Raw genomic sequence first — 24,947 nt, forward strand, 5'->3', positions numbered from 1 at the left:
TTCAAGATGAAGTTGTTTGATGCCATAACAGACAAAAATATTACTTCAGCACCTACTATATATCCAGTGCATCATAATCTTAGGTAAATATCGTTATTTGCATCATAATCTTATTATCTTTTTTAACGCTATACATTTTTTTCCCTGGATGGGGGCTAAAAGATTAATGCTTAATTAAAGATGAACAGATAGGGTTGCTAATTGTAACTTTTTCCAAAAGTGTTTAAGATTACTGCATTACATTATACTGTATGAACAATTAAACTATTCAATTAAAAAGTGCTCTTTAATTTCGGGATAGGAAGACGGATTTCAACAAAAATAACTTTATTTGTGTTCTGAAGATGAATAAAAGTCTTACGGGTTTGGAACGACATGAGGGTGAGTAACCAATGACAGAATTTTCATTTTTGGGTGAACTACCCTTTTAAAATTACCCCAAATTACAAGCAACAAGCAACTAACCAGTGTATTCACAGTAAGTCAGTAAATGTAACAAAGGGTTACACTTTATTAAGATGTCCTTGTTGCAGTGTAATTTAACATTTAACTTAAGTACAAAGTAACATTAATTAACATGGTTATTTACATGATTATATTAGCTACTATTACTATATAGTAACTGCATTTAACCAGGACACTGTAAAATAAAGTGTTGCCAAATCAAGTTAAGTTAAACCAGATAATTTTCTGAGGATCTGCCAAAAATGGGACCCATGATTTCCGTAAGAACTCATTCCTCCAGTAACCACCTTATCACAAAGAAAATATTTATCTCATTGAGTATAGTGCATTTAACACACCCTTCAGAAGGTTCTGTGTGTGTGAAGAATCCCAAATATTTGCAGTGTTCAATGACGCTCTGTTGTATCTGTCTGATTAGATAGTTAACACTCAGCCATGTCTGTGCGTATAGTGTCTCGTCATCAGTTCAGCGATACTCAGGGGATGTGGATGCACAAAATCACACATCAGCACACAGGCCAATGTGTGTTACAAAAATGTTTACTCTCAATTATCATTGCAATAACATGCACTATCAGCCTGGAAAATAATGCTCTCCTCTTCATTTCCTGCCCTATCTCTCCTATTCAGTCCCTCGGCCAGGGCATAATTACTCATTCTTGTCTACATTGGCGGTAGAGCCAATGAAGGATTGCCATATTCTATAATTGTCTCAAAGGAAAGTTTGCAAATCATTCTGCAGTAGCTCTGCCACTGGCATAACGTGATAACACTATTTAATTTACCCACTGGGGTGAAGACAAGCAGAATAAATCAAAGCGGGAGTGTCATAATCTGTTATCTTTGTGATGATCATCAAGTCTGTGTGAAAACATTCTTGATCATCCTAAATCTATTTTGTCTATTCGGTTTGCGTCTTTTTTTTAATGCTCGCCCGCTCCTGGAGCACCGCCACGCCTGATGGAACTATCAAACTGTGAATATCTGATAATAGTAATGGCTGCAGGTTTGTGGCTTCGTATCTGATTCTCCCATTCTGTACTTGATGAGATTTTCTGATGATTTCCTTTTCCAAACGGAAAATAATCAAAGGAACTTTGAAATTGAAAGCATGGAAAGTTATTGCTATACAACAATCTCATACTTTTGGGAAAGTTTACATGACGCACAATTAACTCTTTATATAGACTGTTTCCACTTTGTTTTGTGGAAAAGAGGTGGCAGAACAAAAAAACAAGATATTTTGAAGAATGTTTCTGTATATACAGTACCATGAAAGTCAATGGGGTCCAAAAAAACACTCGACCTATGACTTTCATTGCATATGTAAAGCATGTTTACCCTGTAAAGCCTGACATATGAAATAATAGTAAGAAGAATCTCTTTTTTATGGAATAGTTTATCGAATCTTAGGTCAAATCTTGCTTTTTTTATGCTTATATGGAACTTGAGGAGGAAAAAACTGTAAATCAATGAGATCATTATGAAAGTACAGTATATAAGACTACTTACTGTACGTAAAATGCATAGAAAATATCAATTGTCACACTATCTTCGAATAATATCTTAGTAAGATTATATTTAAATGCTTATAGTTTTATGATCAAAGGTCTGTAGTTTTAATTGTGGGGGATAAAACATAATGCAATGCTATACAATGATGATTGAGAGATTAAAAAATAAACGTTCATCAAAAGCCTGATCTATCATATTTGAAACTCGCATTTTAATATGATTTTTCAAAATGATGTTGGGAAAAGTTGCATCATTCCAGTAATGTTCCTCTTGAAATATTATAAGAATATAAAAGTAATATTTTCACAGCAAAGAAAACAAAACAAACATATCATAAACTTTTAGAATCAAACTAAAAGGCCTTTTACTATCAGTCAGACGACAGAAGGCATGTAATAGATTGTATACAACAGGTTTTTCAGCAAACTTTTGATCATGTTGTAGGCTTTAAAGGGTTAAGAAGTGGCCTTCCATCTTTGCATATATAATAATTTGATGAATCGTAATAAGTTTAATGCAGAAGGCCGCAGACTTCTCATAGACTGCTCTCAAAAGTCTAACATTTCCTTGTGAATTACCTATTTCTGACTTTTTCTAAATTCCTTTTGCTTCCAGAATGATAGTTCGCCCTGGCAGAGTGTCAGCATCACCCGCTGACTGCATATGCCAGTGGAGAGCTTCCTTTTGTTTCTGGAAAGGTTAAGACATTGGACGTCTGCCTAGCCGCCCTTCATCAGCCACCTCGCAGGATCTTTGCGCAGTGTTTTCAGAATCGGTTTATGGAACTGAGAGGGAAAAGCAAAGGTGAGGGGTTCAAATCAATTCTGACAAACAAGAGTGAGAGCGCATTTGACGAAAGTCAATATCCTTGACTGTTTCTGCAGATGCTGTAGACAAACACTTAAGTGGGTTTGTTTTTGCTCACTGGGAAAAAAATATTATTTTATTTATATGCTTTAGAGGTGGAAGTAGTCAAAAGGTTGAGTCTCAGGGTATATTCACTATTTAAAATGCCTTTCGTTTTATTGTAGCTATATGTCATTGTAAATAAGCTGTTATTTTTTTTTTCTCTATTTGTAAATATTCATGTTTTGCGGTTATATCAAGTGTTACTTAGCACCCCACCTTCTCTTACATTTTCTCTCTTTCAGTGCTTTTCAGTTAAAAACGTATATTCTTTCTTGTCTATTCATTTATTTATTCATGCATTTAAACCGCATGGGACACAACCACCTACTGCTCAAGAGCATTATACAACAGATATTGACATTATAAGTGATTATATAACAGAAAATTACACCAATTTATCAGACAGTTTCATTTAAAGTGAGGCTTATTAGAAATGTAGTTTAAACATATCCAGTAGGTCACAGGTGTCTTTGCAGAGAGCTGGGATCAGATGATTCCCTCAGAGTTAAAACATGCTATTTAAAGGATCTGTCTTAACCAGAGTACAGACACAAACAGCAGCAAAAATATGTGCACATATATCTGAGCAAATTCTCTCTCAAACTTGCATAAGGTATATTAATGAATGAATACATTTATTTAAATGCTATAGAATGTACTGTTCTTTTCATAAGCACGATTTGCATTTACCTAAAACATTTATATGGTATTGTAAAAAATTATTGTAATTCTAAAGGGAAAAGTATGGAGCCCCTAAAGGGACCTTTGCAAAAAAATATACAGACTTTCACGTGCGGAACGCCACGTATCTCGTGCGCAATAGTTTCTCGTGCACACGCCAAAGTTTCTCGTGAGCACGAGATGTATTTCATGTTAGCATGTGAAAGACTGTGGCTGCATTCCAAACCGCATACTTCCCTACTATTTAGTATGGGAAAAATAATATGTAGGCGAGCGAAAAAGTATGTATGAATCCAAAAGAGTAGGCGAGAATTACCTGGGTGACATACTAATTATCGCGAGATTCGGACTTAAGTGCGTTCCAATATGCCTACTTTCCTACTATATAGTAGGCGAAAACAGTACGTGAAGGAAGCAGTACGTTCGAAACATCAGTATTCATAAAAGAGTAGGCGAGAAGTTCCCGGATGGCTTACTGCTTCCATCCAGATTTTTGAGTGCTCAACCGATGGATACTCTTCTATCCCAGGAGGCCACGCGAGGGGATACGTCATTATCAAACACCACGGAGATCAGCGACGCGCGGGGTTTCAAATGTGAGTAAACACGGTTCCTTGTGTTAAAATTGCATGTGATAAACTACTATAGAGTAAACGTTTTAACTGTTGAAGGTGTAAAGGAGTTAGACAGGATAGTATGATTGTGATTTGGCTGTAAAAACACGTTTTATTATGTATAACGTTAGCTCTGTAGTACCCCAGAGTGCAGTCTGGACGATGGGGCGGGGCGACACTTTGGGGCGGAGTTACACGTGTCGCTCCGCCCACCCCCAATTTAATTGGTTTATTATACAGCAATCTTATTGGCCTGATTCAAGCCTGAGCATGCGCATTCTTTATGTACTATTTTTGTGAATGATTTGTCCATATTAAAGAAATATTAAATGCTAACTCTAATCGTATATTATCGGTTTACCATGGTAATTTTAGTTAAGATCTATTGGATAATGTTTTATTGTTAAGACACAGAATAGACAAAGTTATTGTTTAAAAACGAACGCTTGGTGACAGCACCGACAGCACCATTTCATATTTCCACCAGGTCGGTCGGTGGATCAGCTCAAACTCTGGATTTTACGCAAATTATGATAAATCGCTGTATTAAAGGAAAGACATCGGACAAACCCGAACGCAAGCAGCTGATTTTAGTGCTCTGATTTTTTAGCACGACCGTTTTTTGTTGATTTTTTAACGAGATTTGTTCTCCAATGCTTGCATTTTTTGGCACAAAGTGCAAATAAAATGTTTAATGGCAAACACATATTTCCTTGTTGTTTACCTGTTAAAAATAGTTTCAAATATTAACACTGGCATAGGCTATATCTGTAGCCTGACTATTTTAAAAAATCACCGCTGTAAATCTGTGCATAAAGGCCTAACAGCCTACTTCAAATAGCTACTTATTTATATACCTACTTACTTAAATTGAGCACATAAATAATCATATTTGCTATAGATCGACATAATAATATCTGTTTTAGTATTATTTCTTTTCCACTTTTCAGCACTGCAGGTTTTTAAATTCCCATTGTACGCAAAAAAACAAAACACACACACACACACAAAAAAAAAAAAAAAATGGCTAGGGCTTGTATTATTTGGTAGCCTAGGCTATTATTGTCTTATTTGTCACTTTCGGAACTGTGTCTTACTGAAATACAGTGAATTATCATTATGTAGTGACATGTAAAACCCCGAGTTTATTTATAATGGAAAAATGAAGAAGCATAAATTAATTATGTAAAATGTCGCAGCACTGCATGACATTCGGAAAATATTACTATCAGCTTAATAGGCGATCTCTGCTTGCAATGCTAGTAATTTAATGCAGTCATGATCATTGCTCACTTAAAGTGCCATTGACTTATCTGCTGGGTAAATTAATAAATATAATTTAGCTAATTCTCAAAAACATCGTATGATTTATATCAGCAACATATTTATTTATATCGCCCAGCTCTAAAACGGCTCAATATGAATGCTTAGGCCTATATTACTGTTTGTAAAGCTGCTATAAAACGATGTGAATTGAGCGCTATACACATTTTTTTTACTTCACTTGATATAGACCTAGGTATCGTGGCCACGAATGAAGAATCAGTTCCCCATATTTAGCAGCACACGGCGGTCTGCCTTGAAGGGATTGTTATTGTTTGTTGTACAGTAACTTCATTTAACTTATTATGTCGTATTAAGTTAATAAAAACATTATTTAACTGATCATTACTGAAATCGCCATGCGACAACGTAGTAGCCTACGGCCAAACTGCGCGAAACTGCGTAGATAGAAGATCATTCATAAACTCGTACATAAAGGAATGCGCATGCTCATGCCTCAAGTGTCTACTCCAATAAGATTGCTGTATTATAAACCAATGAAATTGTTGATAGGCGGAGCGACACGTGTCGCCCCGCCCCATCGTCCAGACTGCACTCTGGGGTTACTCTTAGCTCTAGCTGACAGGAGCTCCAGTAAGGACACGTAAGTTACGTCTCTAACGTGGATTTACATAAACCATAAACATCTTAAAGACGCTTATTTTAAACGTCTATTTACATCTGACAGGAACATCTTTTATAAGTATTGCAGAAGAGCACATCACAACATGAAATATACATCTGAGTGATATGTGTGCTATTATGTAGAACATATCTATAAAGTAACTAAACATAAGTTATCTATTTTATTTGTCCATTAGTACTGTTGATAAATTGAGGAACATGTATGTTGGATAAAAAGTTAAAACAACCTCAACATGTAAATGCAGTGTTGAGCTCATAAATCACAGAGGTTATGGGAGTCTTGTCTGGATGTTACAGGGACAGAAGAACAGATGTGTGTTTATCCGGTGGAGAGAGGCTCATGAAGCTGATGCTGCATCAAAGGCTTTGAGTGAGTATACTACAGAAATTAATAATAATTTAAATATTAAGTTGTAGTTTATTTTAATTATTGTAATTTCAAACAGAGCTATTACAGCACCTTTCTGATTCTTGATTTCTGTGTATTTGCTGCACAGCTGTTGTGGTGGAGCAGGACCTGCAAGGAAAGATGATGGCGGCATTTGTGGAAAAAAAGCGTTCTTGTCTGCTAAATAATACTGAAATCAAATGACATTGTGCTGTTAAAACTACTGCTTTTGTGTTATGTTTGTGCATTTTTGTAGGATCTGAAATGTCAGCAGACTGGTGTGAGCACTGAGGATGAGGAGCACAGAGCTGAAGATCGTGCCATGGACGAGACCCTCCATCACTCCACCGGCCCTTAATGCCTCAGATTGTGAAGCACAACACATCACGCAACAACCTCCGGCACTCCGGCACGGCTCACCTCTGGCGGTCCGCTGATTCATCAGAATAAAGCCGCAGAAGGGGAACCGCTGTGTTGAGATGGCAGTAGATGTGGTTCAGTGCCTGTAGCCTATATACATGATTGTAGTAGTTTGAATAAAGCTTTGTTTCATGTGTTGACTTGCATTTGTTTATTGTGTGATGGTGACTTTCATTCATTCATTTACTCCTTTATTAATATTTATCATTGTTGTCAGTAAATAAAATATCATTATTTAATTAATTGTTTGAATGAAAATGTAGATATGTTCACAATATACACATCTAGAGTGTATTCATGCATAGCTATGACATACATTACATTTTGTTTGTTTTATTGATTTTTTTTCAGTAAAAAGTAATATAATTAAGTATCGGTCAGTATTTGTCACGGTAAGCCACTTTTGCTTGTGGATGAAAATGTTTGGATATAAAATAAAGAAATTAACAACATATTCAAGAGATGACAATTTTGGGATTTCGTAATAAAAATAAATAATATCGTTAAGGATAAAACGGTGGGTCACATGAGTAGGGTTAAATATAAGAACTTAAATCAACCCTAAATGTATTCTCAAAATAAATGGGCAGCAGTTTCTTTAAAAAGACCATAAAATGAGCAAGTTTAATCAATATCAAGATATTTACCGATAGATGAATTAAACGTGTCGTTCAAATCTTTTAAGTGTTTGCACTTGTGATAACGCGTCGTAGGTCACATGATAACGTCAACATGGCAGATGTCCGGTTCGCATTCATACTTAACGAGATTTGGCTATAAAGTACCTACTCTTTTAGCGCTCGTTAAGTAAGTACTTATTGAAATTAAGTACCTACTCATTGAGTATGCGGTTTGGAATGCAGCCTGTATATTTTTATTTTTGCAATGGTCCCTTTAGGGGCGCTGTAGTGGCGAGATTTTGAAGCCCCAAAAAATTCATCCATCCATCATTAAAAATAATCCATACAGCTCCAGGGGTTTAATAAAGGCCTTTTGAAGCTAAGCGATGGGTTTCTGTAAGAAAAATATTCAAATTTAAAACTTTATTTGCTATAATAACCAGCTTCCGGTAGACGGCCGTACGCATCGATTTGCGGCGGAAGAGTAAAGCCCAATTTAGGCTATGTTTACACGGAAACGATCTGAAGAGAAAACGCAAAAGTGGCGTTGAGTTATCACTTTTTATTCTGCGTTTAGACGAGTGTTATGGGGGGGAAATCTGCGTGCATATGGGGACGCAAAAGTGTGTGAAATTCGATGTAGTGTGCACTCCAGACGGCTAGGTGGCAATGTGGCAATGTGAAGCACTGAAAGTGAAAGAGACGCTGACAGTTTTTCATGTTTAATACGGTAAAGCTGCTGCTTTAACCCTCGGTGCTCTTCGCGTGTCGCTAAAAAATGACAGAATTTTTTGTACAAAATTTGTCAATGAAATTAATACTATATTTTAGTTTGATAATGTTTTGTTATTTTCCTGTACTGGCGTATGCCTGTGACGTAAACGTGTACGCGACGGTGGAGCGTTTTTAAGATTTCCACTCTGGAGGGTGGTTTCACTTATTTGCGTTTTTAAGCCTTAAAAACGGCTTCGCCGTCTAAACAAAAGGCACATCTTATAAAATATTTGTAATTTTTCACCCTGACGTGCAGCTCTCCAAAAATTTAACAACGCGTCAATTCTACACAGACGCAAGCGCTGTGATTGGTCTGCTAGAACCCCTCCCTCGGGTTTCCCATGCTCTCTAATTGCGCGTCAACGCGGACAACGACGCAGAAGTATAAATGAAAACCAACGCGTAGTCTATTGCGTAGAGGCTCCGGCGTAGGTCCGACGCAGAAGTATAAATCAGCCTTAACCTGACGCATGATCTATTGATGAACGCGGAAGCGCAGAGGATAGAGCAAAACAAAACACCGGTCACGAATTAGAAGTCTAAAACGAGACATTTCAAAGAGAAATGTCAGAAGATTTCGATATACGAGAAGAGGAGCATGAGTTCGTTGTACAGCCCTATTTGTTTAAACCGTAAGAGGCGTCTAAGCTTACGATACTCCTACATCTTGCATTATACATCGCGTCAAGGGTTACTCTTGTGGCGTAAGTCGACTTGTGCTAATAAAGGTTTAAATATGATTTTTTTTTCTTACACAAACACACCGCTTCGCTTCAGAAGGCTTTAATTAACCCGCTAGAGTCGAATGGATTACTTTTATGATGGATGGGTGCATTTTTTTGGCCTTCAAAATCTCAACCCCCATTCACTACCATAATAAAGCTTGGAAGAGCCAGGATATTTTTAAAATATCTCTGATTATGTTCGTCTGAAAGAAGATGAGAGTGAGTAAATCATGGGATCATAAAAAATAAAAAAAAATAAAAAAATCAGAAATCCTTGTTATTAGCGACGACGCTGGCCGTTAAGTGAAATGCAGCCAGCAACTTATTGCTCGTTCTCGCACTCGTGCTCACGTAACGTCACGTAACGTCAGAGACTGAGTGCGATTCAATGTCCTGAAAATCTCACTGTGAATTTCTTTTTCATTCTTTGCTTAGAGGTAAAAGGTTGGAAATACCGTTGCAGCGATATACTGTTAACAAACATCCCACCACCGTCTACGTTGCTGAGAGCGACGTTTAGATGAATATGTAATTATGTGCTGTGCGCTTTTCTCGCAATAACAAAATAAACACACAACAAAAATGAAAATGGTGAGACCAGGATTCACCAGCATCATGTCGACAGATGAGGTTATTCAAAATTACACTGTTATGATGGCTTGATTATAAAGTATATTTGATACAATAGTCAGACGATCTGGCAATGTGAGACTATAGTTTGTACATTATACATTCACATTACAGAACAGAATAGGTCTTTCGGCATTATCCTGAACATTGTATAAGCATTCGTTTTCACGTGTCATTGGATAGAAGAGAGGCTCTCGGGAGTATGTGTAAACGTCACTCATCCCTTTGATTTTCCCAGTAAAAATGTCCCTGTCCCTCTCATAAAAATCAGTCTACAGGCTTTCATAGACAACCTAGGAAGTCTGGGAAGGTCTCGTTTTTAAAATTTGTTACAAGCTGTTCACACATTGGCAATAAAAAAAGCGATTGATACATGACAATTATTACGTAGCCCTTTAAACAAAACATCATAGACGCACTTTTAAATGAATAGGGAGCATGTGTTAACATCTCTGGCCCGGAGTCCTGCTATCAGTCTGAGTGTCTTTCTCCTTCCTCACACAATGTGACAATACAGCCTTTCATCAGTCACCCCCCTTTACATGAACAAAGGTGCTATCTCTGCAAGCATCTGCCTTGTGTCACAAGTTACAGGTGAGACATGCACTAAAAGCAATACAATCAATACCCATCGGTCCCTATCTCACCAGCACAGCATGTGCACAGTCCACACAGTCGTCCACTACACAGATGCACAGTTGCTTGTTATATTCAACATTATACTACAGGGCCGTTGAATGCTTGAATCTGATTGGTTGACAAACGTTCTACGGTGTGCAATTATTTTCAGGGAACCGCACTGCTAAAGTAGTTCCAGGCAGGTCTTGACCGCATTACAGTTCCATATCACGTCGCGTAGTCAACTGTAATAACGGACAATACGATACAATTCATAACAAGAAAAACCATGCAGCCCCATGCGCTTGATCTGCGATTTTCAATGTCTAACTTCACAATCAATGGAAACATGCAGTTTAATTTTAATAAATAAAGTATATAGTCCTATATATAATCAATAGAAAATTAAACTGAATATTTAAATAAATTGATAGTCCTGTTGCACGGGTTTTCGTAATTATTGAAGATATAACAAATAAATAATTATTGATAGGCCTATACTTAGTTAAAAGGGCTTTGTGTTTCATTTATTAGGCTAGTCTACTGTCACTAATAGAAAAAAAGAATAAATGAATTAATTGAAACGAATTGAATTAATAAATAAATAATAATATTGATGCACATGCTTCTCTCTCTCATAACTGCATTAATAACTGCATAAAGCCGGGGACACACTTATTGTAAGGCCGGTTATGAATATAATTTGATACTTATGACTGATCATGCACGCGTGTTCAGCGCGTTCAGTGTGTGTTCACATCAGTGTTTAAAATGACGTTTTGGAATTAGCAACGGAGCATGGGTTTAGATGCTCAAGGAATTAGTCCTACATAAGAGCGTTTTGAACTTTACTTTACAAATGTCTTGAAATACATCATCTGAACAATATTTCAAGGTGTGGTAACTGTAGTATAAGCTGAATAATTGACTCCAGGCCGTTGAATTATTAGAAAAATAATCATCGTCGTCAATTATTCCTTACTTATTCAACATTCAACATATAGTCAACATTATAAGTGTGATATACAAAAATAAAGGAATAATTCACCTATTAGTCTGTTAACTCAGTCACAGTCACCGAGCAAAGATCTGATCTAAATGTTTGTCTCTTTTTAAAGAAGTCACAGCAGATTATTGCAGAAGTGAAAGCAAAAAGTCAGAAGTAATAGAGGTAAACATTTTATAGAAAAATATATGGGGTACAGCGGGACTAATGGCGCACCAGGGAAATGGGCGCAATCAGGGCGCAATCAGAAATTTAGCTGATCCTTGACGTGATAGTGAAGTTAAGTTTCTAAATGTGGTAGGTTTATGTAGCAAATGAGAATCTATAAAATATTGCCTATATTTTGAGACAAATGTCTTGTTAACGATTTTCATTTTGTTCACGGTAATTAAAGCAACAGTTTTTCAATATCGGAAGAATATAAGTCACCTCATGCAGTTGGGCTGGATAATAAACAGCTGACTGACCTTTTCCATTTGTTGACATGACATGGTTAGATTCAGATGGTAAATATCATATATTAAGTTGGGTGTCTACCTTAGAGATAATCACCATATTTATTTATAATGAAACCATTATATTTAAAATATTATATTAATCATATAATGTAATAAAATATCATATTTATTTGTTACTACTGTAAAGCTATGTTAAATTTTTTTAATAATCTTGTTTCAGTAGTTTAAAAATAATTTAATTTAAAAATAATGTAAAAACATTTTTTATTAACAATATATTTAATGAACATAAATGAATTAATTTATGAAAAAAAAAAAGAAAAAAGTACAAACCTTGCTAAAGTGATTGGTTTTAACAAGTATTAACTTTTTTAACGTTATTAAAGCATGTGTGCATTTTGCCCCATGCTGGTTTTACCAGCCAACTTGCCAAAAAACAACTTCTTTTTTTTTCATCATTTCAATCATACACTATGTGAGTGAAAAGCAAATTTTTCTCAAGGTGTACCTATAGCCCCATTATACCCTATATATATATATATATATATATATATATATATATATATATATATATATATATATATATATATATATACATATATATATATATATATATATATACATACTGTATATATTAAATAATTTTCTAACAAAGTTGTGTTCCAAATTTTAAGTTGATATCACAAAAATTGAGCCCGGTAAAATTATTAAGTACTTTTTCCATGGTAATGCAATCTCCAATTTTAAAACCAAAAGATGTCACAAGATGAATTGTGGGTGTTTAAGCTTTCAAATGATGCCTATATGATCATTACTAGGAAAAAAGGCAATAAACAAAGCAAGCGTCCTGCTACTGGGAAACTGACTAAACAAATAGTTCAAAGAATTGGCATTGTTTCAGTAGGGGTTTTTGCCCTGCTTTGATTAGAACTATGTTATTTCACATCAAATGGGTATATTTATAACTCGGTGTGACTAATGGTTTAAGCGATTAATTTATGAAAAGATTAGCCATTAAGAATCCTCGTCATAAACTGGCCTAATCTGCAAGTAGGCCAAAGCCTGCACGTGTCAAGAGTTAAAGTGAGACATCAAACCATCGCACCGCAATAAAGCGCTGAACTTTCATGAAAACTTCATTTTACCGTGAATCAACAAGAGAATGTCAGATGAGCAAACTTCTGAGGTGACGTACATGAGATATTTACACGGCGATGACTTTAATCTTGAATCAAACTCCACTTTCGCTTCACAATCTCTCAATTTTCTGTCAATCTTCACTTCATGCTCACTCACGTCAGTTGTCATTTGGTGGTATAACTACTGAAGTCATGCTGGAAATTACAGCAGGGAGGTTTTGTGATGTTATTAAAGAGAATAACACTCAGATTCTGAACTAATATATTCTTTTGACACCACAGGGAGAAAAATGAAGAGCCTCTTTTCTGAATCAAAAGATGATTGAAACATTCACAAGTTCCTCTCGCCCATGTTTGGGTTATGTGTAATAATAATTACACAGGCAAATTGAATGATTTGTGATCTTTATGCAAGGCTTTCTGATAATCTGAACCCCAGAGCTACAGAATAAAATTTGCATTTTAATGTTTCGGCTCTAAATGAACACATCAAGTCAATGGGGAGTTGGACTATGAGAGACATATCTAAGAAGGCTGAAACAAAACATAAAGCAATTTTGCTGTTGTGCTTTCATATACTGCTTCAATAGCAGGTTGTTGATGTTTTGGATAATTGTATTTTTGATAGCGACAGTGATTTGTATACAGCAGAACATCTAGTTGAGGCACAACTTAAGTTTAGCACTTCTTTAATAATTAACTTGCAAGGAAAACTGTCATAATAGGCAGGGAAACAGCCAGCTGAATGCATTACTGTCAAGTTATTCGTAATTCAGCTCATCAGTATGAAAACAACCGAAAACTGCATATTATCTATGCATTTGTCCATGTCATAGTGAATGTCTTGGCATAGAGTGTGTTCTTTGACATTCATCTGCATATCACGCCATTCACTGTGGTTCACGCCTGATTTGTTCTAAACCTCTAACGTATTAAAAACCTCTGCAATTAATTCAGCACAATCCACTTAGCGACTTTTGTATCTAATTTCAGCCGTGAGCGTTTGCTTACTACCTTATTAATGTCGGCATCAAACGGAAGATGCAATAGTCCTATTCCTATTGTGGAAAGATTGAACAAGAAAACATTTATTTTGTCCATGTGGAATTGATTGGATGGTTGTGGTTATTTGCTATTGGTCGATCACATGTGAGTGACAGGTTGTCCCGCCCTCGTGTCAGTAAACACGTCATCAGAGAAGAGAAAATATGAGCTGCAAGATGGAGGGAAAGTGATTAAAGATTTTTGATTTTTGATTAAAGATTACGAGGGCACATTATTATAAAAAAAAAGAAAAAAATTTATTAAAATAAAATATTTATTTTAATAAATATTTATTAAAATATTTTTTAATAAATACTGCAATATTCCATAAACAAGTAAGAACTGTCAACTTTGATTTCATGGCGACTAACAAAATTCTATGAAAATGAAAGAAAGTTTGAAAATGTCCCATTGACATATAACAGAACATTCAGCATTAAAAATGCAAGTCATCTACATGCATAGTGCATTCTAAAGTATAATTTCCCTTCTCAGTATCCCCAATTTGTCAACTATCAGAGTTATCATGAATACAAGTTTCCTAGATAAAAATTGGTCATGAACACCCCCTTTCAAGTTGTTTTTACCACTGGGAAGCCCAGTGGTAAAAAGCGAATGTAAAATAACTGCATAGTCTTCTTCACTGTATAAATTAAACATTTAAACATTTATGAATCCCAATTAAACTTACAAAAGTTGTTGAGTCAAGATCAGTGAGTGTTTTTTTTTTCCTTTGTTGTTTGAGTAACATTAAAAAAACAGACAGCAGCAGCAGGTATATTAGGCTGCTGTCACTTTAAAAGTGAATGGACAGATCTAATATACTGATACATGTTTCCTTTCTCAACTGTTTACATTCACTTAACACATAACCGACAATGTTGAGGCTACTCAATATTTTTTACATAATGTTGTGTGAATTTCTTAGCTTAAGCACAAGACGTAAAAGAGAGCTCAGTTTAGAATGTGCGTGTTGAGACGCGGCTTTCTAGGCGCGTTGTTTTCGGAGTTGTCTTATATGATAGAGTAATACCTCGTAGTAACATAACAGCATTTTTTTTTTTTTTTTGTAAAAACGTTGTTTATATGCATCGGGCTAACGCAAACAAAGACTGATTGTGCTTTTACAATATGAACTCTGGGCTATGCTCGCTAACATAACATTAAATTCTTTATCTTATTTTTAGTTTTTTACTACAAACTACAAAGCAGTGGACTATAATCATTATTATAACACGATTTAATTGATAAAAGCATCATTGTACTCAGTGTTAAACAATAAGTATTATCTATGTAAACACTGCTGGTCATCTGACCAATCAACGCAGATTAGCGTCGCGCAAAGGAGGGGTTTGGAAAAATGAGTCGTTGAACGATTCATTTGGGAGTCGGTGAGCAAATCAGGTAAAAATAAATGCATATTATACGACAACAAAAGTGTTTTTTGTCATTGCATGCATGTAAAACTGTTGTTGGGGACTCCCAAAACAACATTAGGAACATTTTAAATGTCATAATAGGTGCCCTTTAAGGATGTTAAGAGGCTAAAAGCAGGTTTAAAACAACTTGCCCCATTGAAGTCAACAGGGTGCAAATTTTAAAAAGAGGATAACACGGTGTAGGCAACACCGATTTTTGTCGTTGTTCTCTGTATTGACAGCACTCCAAATTTACAAAAAAATGAGCTCAATGTTAAAATTGACCGGAGTTCTCCTTTAAAGGCCTACTAAAGTGCCTTAAAAACACGCAGAATATTCATTTATATCACAGTTCGACCGGAGCAGACTGCATGATGTGGCGGTTCGTGTGACACTACCATGAAACCAGACATAATTCGCCCTAATGGAAAGCATATTTACACTGTATGAATCGTTCCCTATCCCCTATACAGTGCACTATGTGCCGTTCAGCATGTAGTAAAAAGTAAATGTGTGAAAAAGTAATCGATTTTAGCTGCAGCTTCAGTATCTATTTGGGGCCGGGATGCTGTAGATAGAGGGCATTTGATTGGACAGATAATCTGATGAGAAGCTGAAGTGCAAGTGAGAAACTGTAAGGTTTGAATGCTTATATCTTCTAAATGCGAATTGTCATTGTTTTGGAGCACACTAGCAGATACAAGTATAAGACTAACATTCATACTAAAAGACAAAAAAACTTACATTTTGATTTCATGTGGACTTTAAAAACAAGACTGGGTTGCTCGGTTCAGAAACGGGCCACCTGTAAGGATGTGATAATTAACAACAGGGTGGCATCACGTGACTGAGCTTGATTTGCTACAGGTGTGAATCTTTCCTGGAGGCAGCGTCTGCTATGTAGATTGTGTTTGCTTGAAGTTGATCTTTGTTAAACCTGTTTGTAACGTTTGAAAAATAACGATTTTTCAAATCGCCATGGGTCATTGATTAATGCGCCATGATGTCCGACATAAACGTCTCCATCGCATCACCTGTGGACTTGAATGTCACGGATCTACAGAGGACACTGGAGGCTCACCGCCCCATTAAAATTGGAATTATATCAGTTTTGGGAGTGATGATAACTTTGGGAAACATTGCTGTAGTGATGGTCATAGCTTCAGCTGTTTCGGGGTGGTCGAGAAACTCTCGCTACTTTCTTTTATCGTTAACGGGAGCGGACTCGGCGTTTGGACTGCTTATCATGCCGCTAAATCTGTGCGTGAGTTTCATGAAGGAATATAACAAGGGTCCGGACCCCTTCTGTCACGTCGTGGCTTTTTTCAACGCAACTATTTATTCCACCTGCATGTACACGCTCGCAACCATCAGTCTGGAAAGATACATCGCGGTGTTTTACCCTCTGAAATACTCCACCGTGTTGACCAGGAGAAGAGCGCTGCTTTTAATCTCGTTCGCGTGGATTTTCCCTCCTCTCCTCCTCGTTCCCATCTCGTTCCCAGCGGGCATCATTGAAGTGTACTTCTCCAGAGCGTCTCTCGTCTGCAACCCCATGTACTCCAGCAACGTCACGTACTCCCTCACGCTGACGTGCTTCATCTTCTTCCCGTGCTCGGCCATCATGACCTTCTGTAACCTCAGACTGTGGATAGCCGCCAAGAGACAGAGGTTAAAGTTAAGAAGACACAGCTGGGGTGGAGGATATAGGCCTAAAGTCGCCTTACGCGTTCTGGTACCAGTCATGACCGTTTACTACACCTGCTGGACGCCCTGCATGGTCATCATGCTTTACAATGGTGATTATCATTTGTTCATTCTTCTGTTGTTCCAAACACAAAAGCAGATGTTTAGCAGAATATCCAAGCTGGATTTTTTTTTATATAATTTTTTATACATAGAATGGAAGTATACAACGTTGATCAAATGTTACAAACACTATAGTTAAATTCAATGTTTCTATATTTTTGTCTTAAATAGGCCTACTCTAACAGCTGCACTTAAATGGATAGTTCACCCAGAATTATAATATTGTAATTTACTCACCCTCAAGTTGTTCCATCCAAACCTGTATGAGTTTTTCTTCTGTTGAACACAAAATAAGATATTTTGAATAATGTTGGTAACCAGACAGTTTGTTGACTTCCATAGCATTTTTTTTCCTACTATGGAAGTCAATGGCTATGTCAACTGTCTGGTCTGGTTACCAACATTAATCAATCTTCAATCTCTTCTTTTGTGTTCAACAGAAGAAATTAACTCCTACAAGTTTGCAAAGACTTGAAACATTAATTTTAAGTGCCTTTCATCCAAACCGGTAAAGTGTTTTTTTGTTTTGTTTTACTCATAGCCTGCGTTTTATCTTAAGGCACTGTGTTGATGAACTTTCATTCATACATTCATACTCATACATAAAGGACTGGCTTTATTTTAAAGCGATGGTGTATTTAGTTGCTTTGGTACTCTTTACAATAACGTCCCACTATACTAACAATGAGCAATATATGGTAGGGCTGTAAAAAATTAATCGCGATTAATCGAATCCAAAATAAAAGTTTGTGTTTACATATATATGTGTGTGTATTGTGTATATATATATAAATACACACACATGCATGTATATATATATTTGCATTTATATACTGCATATATATTATGTATTAATAGAACTATTTTATATATGAATAACACATTTTTCTTAAATATATACATGCATGTGTATATACATGCAAGTATTAATATTAATCTTTGTCTTCATTACTTAAAAATACTACTATACTTTTTCATTTTAGTTCATGTTAACCCAGGGCCATTAAATTATATTAAAGTGTTAGTTCACACAAAGTGTACTCCTCTTCAAGTCATCCCAGGTGAATATGACTTTCTTCTTTAGGCCAAGAGGTCACTCTTCCGCCAGAACTCTACTCAAGTACGGCCATTAACGGAAGCCAGTGATTTATGGTTGAAGTTAGAAATATAGCTATTTTTCTTACGAAAACATATCGCTTCGCTTCAGAATTTATTAACCCCCTGGAGCTGTATGGATTACTTTTATGATGGATGGATGTGCTTTTTTGCACTTCAAAATCTAAAGTACCATTCACTACCATTATAAAGCTTAGAAGAGATTTATAACGCAAATTGTGTTTGGCTGAAACAAGAAAGTCATGTTCAAAACTAGGATGGCTTGAGGGTCAGTAAATTATGGGATAATTTAAATTTTTGGCTGAACTAACCTAACCCTTTAAACGAGTTCTACATTAAAAATCATAAAATGCATTATTAAAATATGAGTAAATGTTCAAATTAACTTAATTTAATGAACAGTTTAGAATTATTTTTCATTGTTCAGTCATGTTAACAAACAAATTGAACCTTGTTGTACAGTTACCATGCTTTTTAGATTTATTTACATTTATTTGTGGCTATGGTGTTGTCCATGGCTGGTCCATCAGTTACTTAAGAGGGAAAAATAAAATAAAAAACTGAAAAGGGAAGAACTCTGCATGCAATGACCTTCGCTTACTGCAGCTGCTGTTTTCAGCAGACATGAAGAGATAATCACAGAGATCTAGGAGAGCTGAGATGAAAGACAAGACAAGGAGACTGAAGCCCTCCTACATGGCGTTTAAATTGCCCACTTTTATGGCACTTGTTTGACAGTCCTTAGTTACTGTTTACTTTGGTTGTGTGGAATAGAGCAGCTTGAGCTTTCTGCTAAATAACTTCAGGGGTGAAAAGAAATACAAATATATTATATTGAGCCAAATATACTCTAGGCAGTCAATGCTGTTTTGCGTTTCTTCGCGAAAACTTTTGCATAGAGGTCGACCGATAGTGGATTTCACCGATAACTATAATTAGGTTGGCCGATAACAGATTAATCAACTGATAGTTTTTATAAATGGATACTGAATGAAAACAAACATAACATAGTGCTGAACTTTATTACAAAAGTTGAAAAACAGTACTGAACCATGAAAATGTACTGTACTTTTTAAAGATAAAAAATATGAATTATACCTTATTTGTTAGTTCATAGTGCATTGTCAAGGGAGAGAATTTTAAAATGTAAAAATCTATTAGTAAATGTTTAAATTATTGAACAATACTTTTATTAACCTTTGTTGATATTACAAATGGACTCTTATTGTAAAGTGTTACCATTTCATATAAATCCAAAACGTAATCTTACAGATGGCTATCTTTAAATATCAACAGAAAGGACAGAGCATTGAAATGACTAATGTATATTTTAAGTTTACTCTCACACTTTATTTGCTTATTTTTTAGAACGCTTATCTAATCCAAAAAGCAAAATATATGTTACTGTGATGATAAAAGGAGCTTAAATCGAGTGCATTTCTGATATGTTTGTTTCTGTCGGCGAACGTATTAGTTTGCTTTCTCATGTAAGCTCTGTAGGTTTGGAATGACAATAAATTGAGCAAATGACAATAAATTATTAAATTGTCCTTTTTAATCTAACCTTGAGATCGTCAGACATTTCTTACATTGACTATCTGAATTAGACACCGCTTTATAAATGTCATAGGCCCTGTTTACATCTGGTATTATGATGCGTTTTGGTCGATCGGATCACAAGTAGACTTGGGAGACACATTCCCGTTTTCACCTGGTGTTTTAATCTGTCTCTTTTGTCCACTTTCAACCACTTCTGTCCTGATTTCTTCAAGGAGAGAGTCTATGGGCGGGTAAATGTGAGACTGTATGAGTTAATGACTTTTCAGATCTTTTGTTCTAATGGACAAAATAAGCTCATTCAATTAAGATATGAACCAGACCTGACATGAACGTATCTACACTATGAAAGCAATCTGGTCAAATGCATTTGGAAGTGGTTGAAAGTGGACAAGCTCAAAACTTTTTAGATTTAGTTTCTGCTCTGACAGCCGCAAGACCAGCCGAACACTGAGTGTGTGTGTTAGAAATCAGGAATGGTGAGAGAACATTGTGCTTGGTACGTTATTCGTCTTCAAACCGAACTTGTTGCCAAAGTTTAAATCCCGTTTGGCTAGAGCGCTTCCCATAATGTTTACGCATTTTGTAATCAAAGAGTAGACGGTTTTTTGTAAATGTTTAAATTATTGAACAATAGCCTACTTATATTAACCTTTGTTGATATTACAAATGGACTCTTATTGTAAAGTGTTACCATTTCATATAAATCCAAAACGTAATCTTACAGATGGCTATCTTTAAATATCAACAGAAAGGACAGAGCATTGAAATGACTAATGTATATTTTAAGTTTACTCTCACACTTTATTTGCTTATTTTTTAGAATGCTTATCTAATCCAAAAAGCAAAATATATGTTACTGTGATGATAAAAGGAGCTTAAATCGAGTGCATTTCTGATATGTTTGTTTCTGATGGCGAACGTATTAGTTTGCTTTCTCATGTAATCTCTGTAGGTTTGGAATGACAATAAATTGAGCAAATGACAATAAATTATTAAATTGTCATTTTTAATCTAACCTTGAGATCGTCAGACATTTCTTACATTGACTATCTGAATTAGACACCGCTTTATAAATGTCATAGGCCCTGTTTACATCTGGTATTATGATGCGTTTTGGTCGATCGGATCACAAGTAGACTTGGGAGACACATTCCCGTTTTCACCTGGTGTTTTAATCTGTCTCTTTTGTCCACTTTCAACCACTTCTGTCCTGATTTCTTCAAGGGGAGGGTCTATGGGCGGGTAAATGTGAGACTGTATGAGTTAATGACTTTTCAGATCTTTTGTTCTAATGGACAAAATAAGCTCATTCAATTAAGATATGAACCAGACCTGACATGAACGTATCTACACTATGAAAGCAATCTGGTCAAATGCATTTGGAAGTGGTTGAAAGTGGACAAGCTCAAAACGTTTTAGATTTAGTTTCTGCTCTGACAGCCGCAAGACCAGCCGAACACTGAGTGTGTGTGTTAGAAATCAGGAATGGTGAGAGAACATTGTGCTTGGTACGTTTTTCGTCTTCAAACCGAACTTGTTGCCAAAGTTTAAATCCCGTTTGGCTAGAGCGCTTCCCATAATGTTTACGCATTTTGTAATCAAAGAGTAGACGGTCTTTTGTGGCTGTTTGAACACATTAGACCACATGAGCGTTTACACTACGAAAGCAATTCGGTTAAATGCGTTTTCGACTACATCTGGAAGTGGTCGAAAATGGACAAACTCAAAACGCTTTAGACCCCGTTTACACCTGTATTCAGCGTAGTCCACTTGTGATCCGATCGACCAAAACGCATCTTAACACCAGACGTAAACAGGGCCATAGTTCCCATGATGCTAATATATTAAAGCAAAAATAAGTCCTAAAGCATTTTCCTTTTTTCACAGCGATTTCAGGCAGTGGTGTCCCAGAATGGATTGAGTTCATTGCTGTGTGGTTACCAACCTCCAATGGCTTCCTCAATTGTATCTTCTACTTCTGGATCAACCGTAGCTTTAGAAGGAAATTCCATCTGGTCCTTCAGAGACTATGTCTCGGACTTTGTCCAGGTTCTGACAGTGATTCTGGTTGCTTCAACTCTGTGGAATCCTCTGTGATTCCTGGATGGAACGGTAACAACTCTCTCCATGAGCGCTTTTCTAGCGTGTCGTCCACCTTCGCTCTGCTAATGCTCATGCCACACCAGACCAACATGCGTGAACCAGAGCCGGCTTGAGAATCCTTTTATTCTTGTGATCTGATGAAGTTTTAAAAGCTCTGGTCAAGTTTAAGACGTCATGAGTGCAACTGATATGTTATTAACCGGCTTGGACAGTTTTCTCCGATAAGTGTCTTTTTAATCGCAAGTTAGCATTCGGAAACGCTCATATTTCCATGGCTTCATGCTCTTTTAGTTTAATGCTATTTGTGCCTTTTAACTTCTTGATGGCACCTTCTCATGTTTACTCAGACCCGGTTTCTTAGCCTCATTGAAGTCTTGTATCTTAACTGAAATGGTTTTGCGCCTTTGTTTGCCATTTCAAGTTAAACATGCAAGAGCCTTTGAAACATTTGCACACATTTCCTTATCTATTCGTAAACCCAATATAAAGCAGCTGTGGAAGTTTAACCTTTAAATCTCAGTTATGCAGTTTATGCAGAAGGGGAAGTAATTAGCCAGGTACGTAATGTAAAGGTCAGATCAAATGTGCCTTTTGGCTTTAACCTTTTCTGTTTCATGACATTTCCATTGCATCTCTGAAGCAAACATTAATTTTTATGTTCAACTAAGTTGGCTTTTTGGTCAAGGTCAGACGTGGGTAACATTCTACGGCCAGCATTACCGAACTGTAAATAAACCATACGGAGCTGGAGTGAATGCTGAATAAAGTGGTCGTGCTTCAAGGGTGAAGCTTTATGCATCTTTTTGATTGCGTTGTAATGGAATAACTGTAAATCTGGATTTTAAGTTCGTTTTAGCATAAGCACTTGTTACAGAATGATGAATTTAAATTGGGGGAAAATACATCCTGTGGTGGAGGGTGCATATGAAGAGCTGATAATGACCTGGGAGTGTTATAAACCCAGAAAGAATGATTGATTACAAAAAGTTTAAAAGTTTTTGTTGTGTAAATAATTTTTTATATGGTTTATAAAAGTGTTTGTGAAATGTTAAGACTTCATTGTTGTGAAATGTTAAGACTTCATTGTTGTAAAATAAAGCGTCAACGCCTATTTACTATCTAAAGCATCACTGTTTGTTTTGGTTTTATGATTGACTTTAAAAAATCAGGTGTTGCTAAAAAAAGGCATATCTTTTTAATTGGCTGGTAGTCATTTGTGGAACATTTAAGGTGTTGAGGAAGTAGTCGAGGAAATATACCTGTTTTTACTGTGAGCGAGAGAAAAAAAAGTAATGTAACTTGATGTGAGGAATGAGATTCTCTATTCTGCTCTGCTCATATATGATTCATGATTATTACATTTATAGGGTTAATTTTGACAAACCTCAGGAGCATGATTCAGGGATCCAAAGTTTGCCGCAGATGTTCCTGCACCACAAAAAATTATATGCTGCATTTTTTGTGGGCTGTTTACTGTACAGCTCAGGGGCATGTATGGGAATTTTATTGGTCAAATATGTGATAATAGATATTTCATTCTCAATAATCATTGTGGTCATTTTTGTATGATTGTGTAACCATAAATAACGCTATCTCACGACCAATTCGTACGAATTTGTACAAGTGATTAAAAGGTGGCTAATTCGTACGAATTTGTACGACCTCACTCGTACGAATTTACGATTTGTGTAAACCCACGTGACGGTTGGGTTTAGGGGCGGGGTCAGGGGTAGGTCATTCGTATGAATTCATACGATTTCATAGTGAGGTCGAATGAATTGGTACGAATTAGCCACCTCGTAAAATTCGTACGAATTGCCGTGAGATCGGGTTGGGTCATCATGGCATAGTCTAAAGGCTCGCTCACATCAAGAACGATAACCATAAAGATAACTGTAACTACATTAGTGTTCACACCAGTGGACGATATCGTTCTGTTTATTATAAGCGAGCTGCAGGTTTATCGTCTGTCGCTTTAAATGCTCAAACTCTTTAAAGCAGGATGGATTCTGATTGACTGTCAGTGTTTTTATCTTTCATCAGATGAAAAAATAATTCTGAAAGGGATTCCAACAATATTGTTTCTCTGTGCTGTTATCGTTATAGTTGTGGTGTGGAATCTGCTATTTTGTTTAGATTTAAAACTAAAAAAAGCATAAAGCATATGAAACAGTATTTTACTCTAGTTTCTCACCACTGTCACTTTTAGTTTGCTCACTGAAGGTTTTATGGTAAATTTCTCTGAAAAGCTGCTTAGTAACCGAATGGTTGCATCATACAATTATATTTGTGTTGAAAATATTTCAGTTGTATACATCTAACATTAAGAATGAGTAGAATATGCATTTTAATATATGGTAAACAGCCCACAAAAAAAAGCTGCAGCATATGCGCAGTGAACTTTCTTTTTGGGGGATGTGGGAACATCAGCTGTGGGTCTCAGTGCTGGCTCAGCAACTTCTGCAGATCTGCTGCAGCACCATCATAGAGTTGCAGAAGATGAGATCAATGCAGCGCTTCTCCTATACGTTCTACAATGAAGAAAATGGTGCAATGCTGTACCATGGAGCTGTTTATGTGATGCTAACTTGTATTAGCGTACAAATCATGCACTGTGGTAAAAATGTTGAGGTCATAGTATTATAGGCTACAAGAAATCATGTGGAAAAATATCTATTAATCAAGAATTTGCTTTAGTAATCATTGTTCATGTAAAAAGGAATAAACTGCCCTTTCCTCCTCTCTGAAGGCCAATGGAGAAAAATTAAGAGTATAAAGTCTAACATAAATCATATTATCATGGTCGTTTCAAATCAGCTTCCAGCATCCTTGAAGGTCAGTTTAACGTTGAGAGTAAGCTAAATATTTAATACATGTCAAATGTTTTGCTATAGAAATGTCAAAAGATTGACAGTAGCCTATCATCTAGTGATGCAAACTACTTATGATTTCACTTTTTTAACTTTA

At 36.1% G+C, this 24,947-nt stretch overlaps 1 protein-coding gene and 1 long non-coding RNA gene across 4 annotated transcripts; both read left to right on the forward strand.

Moving 5' to 3' along the window:
* Nucleotides 1-3,970: 3,970 nt before the first annotated feature.
* On the forward strand, nt 3,971-7,034 carry LOC306992480. Of its 2 annotated transcripts, none has more exons than XR_013796296.1 (3): nt 3,971-4,166; nt 6,450-6,522; nt 6,650-7,034. It is a non-coding gene; the product is annotated as an uncharacterized lncRNA (long non-coding RNA). The 2 variants fall into 2 exon arrangements; XR_013796297.1 differs by having other exon boundaries at nt 4,036-4,166; nt 6,797-7,034.
* An 8,960-nt stretch (nt 7,035-15,994) lies between these two features.
* On the forward strand, nt 15,995-23,521 carry LOC306989451 (adenosine receptor A2b). Of its 2 annotated transcripts, none has more exons than XM_079595205.1 (2): nt 15,995-17,191; nt 21,765-23,521. In XM_079595205.1, the coding sequence occupies exons 1-2, from the start codon at nt 16,393-16,395 to the stop codon at nt 22,091-22,093; spliced, it is 1,128 nt and encodes a 375-aa protein (XP_079451331.1). In that variant the 5' UTR covers nt 15,995-16,392; the 3' UTR covers nt 22,094-23,521. The 2 variants fall into 2 exon arrangements, with proteins under 2 accessions (XP_079451331.1, XP_079451332.1); XM_079595206.1 differs by having other exon boundaries at nt 16,234-17,127; nt 21,765-23,106.
* The last annotated feature ends 1,426 nt before the right edge of the window (nt 23,522-24,947 follow it).

This window comes from Phoxinus phoxinus (genome assembly GCF_949152265.1).
Source record: "Phoxinus phoxinus genome assembly, chromosome: 2".
NCBI lineage: Eukaryota > Metazoa > Chordata > Actinopteri > Cypriniformes > Leuciscidae > Phoxinus > Phoxinus phoxinus.